The 5,508-nt window shown below is 43.8% G+C and overlaps 1 protein-coding gene across 2 annotated transcripts in view; it reads left to right on the forward strand.

The window, feature by feature from the left end:
- SNX1 (sorting nexin 1) overlaps window positions 1–5,508 on the forward strand; it is a 58,662-nt gene that overhangs the window by 36,166 nt on the left and 16,988 nt on the right. For both annotated transcript variants that reach the window (XM_003784411.2, XM_023510153.1), the window contains exon 5: window positions 4,646–4,689. In XM_003784411.2, coding sequence (XP_003784459.1) covers window positions 4,646–4,689 — 44 coding nt within the window. The remainder of the gene's footprint in view (window positions 1–4,645; window positions 4,690–5,508) is intronic.

Genomic DNA, 5,508 nt, shown 5'->3' on the forward strand with positions numbered 1-5,508 from the left:
AGCTTGAGGCTCTGTCTCAAAAAAAAAAAAAAATAGGTGGTGTATGCCTGTAGTCCCAGCTGAGGCAGGAGGATCGCTTGAGCCCAGGAGTTTGAGGTTGCAGTAAGCTAGGATGACACCATAGTACTCTACCAAGGGTGATGGAGTGAAACTCTGTCTCAAAAATATTTTAAAAATAATTTAATTAAATTTTTTAAAAAATGAATTGTGCTCAAATTGAAATTGGATTTTCAAAAAGCGTAACAACTTAACTTTGGCCAGACTTGGATTTTTAGGATAGCATTCCCCTGTTGTGAGGTGGATTACTAAGTACAGAACAATAGGCCTCAATTTTCCTTGTTTCAAGTACAGTCCCTTACACAAGAGCTATCTAGAACTTGTCCTAAACAGGCATAGTGTTTATATGGGTAAGAGGACAAATGTAATTCCTAACCCTTTATCTATTCAGAACTAGGTACAGGCGCTACTTAGAGTTAGACTTTGTACCAAAACAGTTGTGATAAAACTATTGGTTTTACTTTTCTTGGACTGTTTTACTGGGAGGATATTTATGAGCATCTTCTACAGTCCTCTCATCTAACAATAGAGGAAATTGAAGACTAGAAAGGAAGTAACTTTCTTGCTAAGGCGTAACATGGCCTGGACCAGAACTTCCCCTTACATGTCTAGAGTTCTCTCTTCCTTCTTAAATATTATAGATATAGATACTCTATGGACTTATTTTTAAGCTAGTTATTAGCTGCTTTAAATCCTTGGTGAAGTAAGACAATGAATGGTACTAATTTCTTTCTTTTTTTTTTTTGAGACAGAGTCTTACTTTGTCACCCTCGGTAGAGTGCTATGGAGTCATAGCTCACAGCAATCTCAAACTCTTGGGCTCAAATGATTCTCTTGCCTCAGCCTCCTGAGTAGCTGGGACTATAGGTGCCCGCCACAATGCCCAGCTATTATTAGAGACGAGATCTCGCTCTGGTCCAGGCTGGTCTCGAACCTATGAGCTCAGGCAATCCACCTGCCTCAGCCTCCAAGAGTGCTAGGATTATGGGTGTGAGCCACCATGCCTGGCGGTACTAATTATCTTAACATTTAATAACTCATGATGTTTGAACTAGGAGAGGGAGTTTATTAGTTTCTTAGGGCTACTGTACCACAAACGAGGTGGCTTAAAACAAAACAGTAGAAAGGGCAGGGCACGCGGTGGCTCACACCTATAATCTCAGCACTCTGGGAGGCCAAGGCGGGTGGATTGCCTAAGCTCACAGGTTTGAGACCAGCCTGAGCCAGAGCAAGACCCAGCTCGGTGCCTGTAGCTCAGCGGCTACGGCTCCAACCACATACACCAGAGCTGGCAGGTTCAAATCAGCCTCGGCCTATGATAACTACAACCAAAAAGTAGCTGGGCCTATAGTCCTAGATATTTGGGAGGCTGAGGCAAGATAATCTCTCAAGCCCAAGAGTTTGAGGTTGCTGTGAGCTGTGATGACGCCACAGCACTCTACCCAGGCAATAGCTTGAGACGCTGTCTCAAAAAAAAATAAAAGGCCAGGCGCGGCTCTCTGGGAGGCCATGGTGGATAGATTGCTTGAGCTCACAGGTTCAAGACCAGCACAAGCAAGATCGAGACCCCGTCTCTAAAAATAGCCAGGTGTTGTGGTGAGCTCCTGTAGTCCCAGCTACTCAGGAGCCTAAGGCAAGAGAATCGCTTGAGCCTAAGAGTTTGAGGTTGCTATGAGCTATGACACCATGGCACTGTACCAAGGGTGACAAAGTAAGACTCTGTTTCAAAAAAAAAAAAAAATAGAATTATATAGGGCAGCATCTGTGGCTCAAAGGAGTAGGGCGCCAGCCCCATATGCCAGACGTGGCAGGTTCAAACCCAGCCCCAGCCAAAAACTGCAAAAAAACAAAAAAATTCCCTCACAGTTGTGCTGGTCAGAAATCTAAAATCATGATGTTGGCAAGGCATTGTCCCTCTGAAGGCATTAGAGAAGGGCCATTCCATGCCTCTTTCCTAACATCTGGTACCTGAAGCATCACCTAGTCTGCTTTTGTTATTACATGGCATTCTTCCTAAGTGTGTCCATCTCGTCATCCCTCTATGCATGTCTATAAATATGTCCAAATTTACCTTTTATAAATGAAGACGCTGGTGAGAGTAAAGTAGGGCCCACCCTAATGTCTTCATTTTAACTTGATTGCAAATAAAGTCACATTTTTAGTTACCGAGAGTTAGGACTTTCAGTGTATCTATTTCGAAGGGGACATAATTCCCCTTACCAGAGTAATTTAAACATCGCTGGATCAGTTTATTTAAACACAGGTCATTCTTTGTGGTAAGTTTTTATCCCTTGTACTATAGTCTAGATTCTTTGTTGTGTTATTACCTGGAAACTATCTAATTCAAAGCATTTTCATATTTAAGGCCAGATCTTTATAACAGCATACTCTGTTTATGTGGGCTGTTAATTCAATATGTGCTTCCTGTTTCTGAACACATCTAAGTAAATCAGAATCCTGCTTTTACCAGGATATTCTTTCTAGAGCCTTGGTAGTTTGCACGTGCCATCTTTAATTATGAAATTATTTAGGAGATTTGTATAAATTTTAAGATGATTGGCTTGGCGCCTGTAGCTCAAGCATCTAAGGCACCACCCGTATACACCAGAGGTGGCAGGTTCGAATCCAGCCTGGGCCCGCCAAACAACTATGACAACTACAACCAAAAAATAGCCAGGTACTGTGGTGGGCGCCTGTGGTCCCAGCTACTTGGGAGGCTGAAGCAAGAGAATTGTTTAAGCCCAAGAGTTAGAGGTTGCTATGAGGCCATGGCACTCTACCAAGGACAACAACTTAAGGCTCTGTCTCAAAATTAAAAAAAAAAATTTAAGATGATTATATTACTAGCCCATTTGTAGATCTCTGTGCTCAAATGTGTATGCAATATGTCTTTTTTCGTGAACATTGCCTTTGTAAAAGCAGCTAACATACTGGTAAAGTGTCTGAATATCTTGCCTTGCTACTGTATTTTATGTATGTTTGCATTTAGACTTTCTTTATGGCAGGTACTAAATTATGGGATTGACTTTTTGGATATTTGACCATGACTATTCTACTGTGAATGAAATTTTGAATCTACTTCTTTTTTTTTTTTTTTTTTTTGAGACAGAGCCTCAAGCTCTCCCCTTGGGTAGCGTGCCGTGGCATTACAGCTCACAGCAACCTCCAACTCCTGGGCTCAAGCGAGTCTCCTGCCTCCGCCTCCCAAGTAGCTGGGACCACAGGCGCCCGCCACAACGCCCGGCTATTTTTTGGTTGCAGCCGTCATTGTTGTTTGGCGGGTCCGGGCTAGGGATTCGAACCCGCCACCTTAGGTGTACGTGGCTGGCGCCTTAGCCGGTTGAGCTATAGGCGCCGAGCCGAATCTACTTCTATAAAGTAAACTGAGATGTTTTTCTTTTAGCAGTAGTAAAACATCCTTAGTATATTAGAGAATGTCTAATAGTATACATGGTTTATTAAAACTAAAGGCAGTGATCAGTAATTTCTAAAGCTTAGCTTATGATTTCAGTTTTATACACACCCTTCTGGTAGGGTTGGGCAAGTAGAACAGACAAGCCTTCTATTTCCATTTAATCTGCAACTTCTCTGTGTACTTTATAAAAGCAGGCAATTCTAGCCATCTCACTGAAATCAAAGTAGAGTATGTGGCCCTGCTGATAGTATTGCCTGCCCCTTTGTCCCCTGATCCCTTACCCAGAACTAGTTCAGTAGCTTAAGCAGCTGGTAATTGTTGATCTAAGTTTTTCTGTTGTGGGGAAGAATCAGGGGTGAGGGTTGACGGGAACAAAACCAACCAAAAATACCACAGTTCAACAGTGGAGCTGTGTCTGTCTGGATTCCAATGTGTGTCTTTTCAGTGCTCAGGGAGTCAATGGTGGCTTTATCTCCAGACGTGGTCTAGGATAGGACATTACTATGGAGGAAGACAGTCGCTTGAATCCCGGATTATATAACAGTCAATGGCTTTTTCATAAAAATAATTCCCCCAGGAAAGGGAGGTTTGTGTGACATTAGGCAGCCGAAATGTCTTCTTGGCAAACCCTTTGCTCTTGGTGAACATGCTAGATCAGAAGGGTCAGTGTCCCCTTGCACCAATGGAGGGGGGCTGTGGTGATATTTCTGAAAGAGCAAACCAAGCTCAGAGCTAACCTAGGGTAGAACTACTTGTTTCCTTTTATATCAGTTGCTTCCTTCTCCTCCTGCTTTATACAGCAAGAGAATTGTTTGGTTTCGGACAGATGTGTATAACTAGCCCAAATATTGGCAGGATAACAACTGATGGATTGTCAGCCTCCAGTGCTGCTATGTGGAGAGTATAAATGGAGCTTGGCTTTGGAACAGAGAGCTGACTCTGTTGTCTGACTCAAACTGGGGTCTAGCCAGCATCCATGGGGGAATGTATGTGCCTGAGGTCCTGAGGCAAAGTAGGAACTGGGTTCTGAGATCGCATATAAAGCCTGGAGATGAAACAAGTATTCCTTCTCACACAGGGCTCCATGGCTTATGATTCCTGGTAAAATGTTAGCTTGATTAGCACCGCTTTGGTTGTAAGATAACCCTCTCCTGCTTTCTCTTTCTTCTGCAGGGGATGGTATGAATGCATATGTGGCCTATAAAGTTACAACACAGGTGAGTCCAGGTGACCCTGTTGTGATGACCACCTTTATAGACTAGGGTGCTCATACCAAGAAGGTCATCATTCAGATTTTTTCTGGGTATCTTGTTAAGTCATGTGATGTATCTGATGTATCCCCCTCCCTCTAAGGAACTATCAGTCCTTCTCAAGTTTCACGTATAGAGCTTTTTTTCTTTTTTTTTAGAGACAGTCTCACTTTGTTGCCCTTGGTAGAGTGCTGTGGTGTCACAGCTCACAGCAACATTCAGCTCTTAGGCCTAGGCAATTCTCTTGCCTCTGCCTCCCGAGTAGCTGGGACTACAAGCACCCACCACAACACCCAGCTGGGTTTTTTTGCAGTTTCTCCGGGGCCAGGCTTGAACTCGCCACCCTTGGTACATGGGGCCAGAGCCCTACCCACTGAGCCACAGGCACTGCCCCCACATACAGAGCTTTTAATACTTTCCTAACCTTTTGCCTTTCAGATCTGGTCTTCCTTTTTTATGTAATGTTAATGCATGTAAAACTTACATAATGTAGAGCCAGCCATCGTGGTGGGAAACTGTAGTCCCAGCCACTTGGTAGGCGGAGGCTAGAGAATCACTTAAGCCCAAGAGTTTGAGATTGCTGTGAGCTGTGATGCCACTGACACTCTACCGAGGGGGACAAAGTGAGACTCTGCCTCAAAAAAAAAAAAAAACTTTAACAAAATGTAGTATGCAAGTTATGAAGCATAATAGTGAAGCCCTGAGGCTCGGCGCCTGTGGCTCAAGCGGCTAAGGCGCCAGCCACATACACCTAAGGTGGCGGGTTCGAATCCCCAGCCTGGGCCC

The sequence above is a fragment of the Otolemur garnettii genome, unplaced genomic scaffold, assembly GCF_000181295.1.
Source record: "Otolemur garnettii isolate 467f Iridium unplaced genomic scaffold, OtoGar3 scaffold00011, whole genome shotgun sequence".
NCBI lineage: Eukaryota > Metazoa > Chordata > Mammalia > Primates > Galagidae > Otolemur > Otolemur garnettii.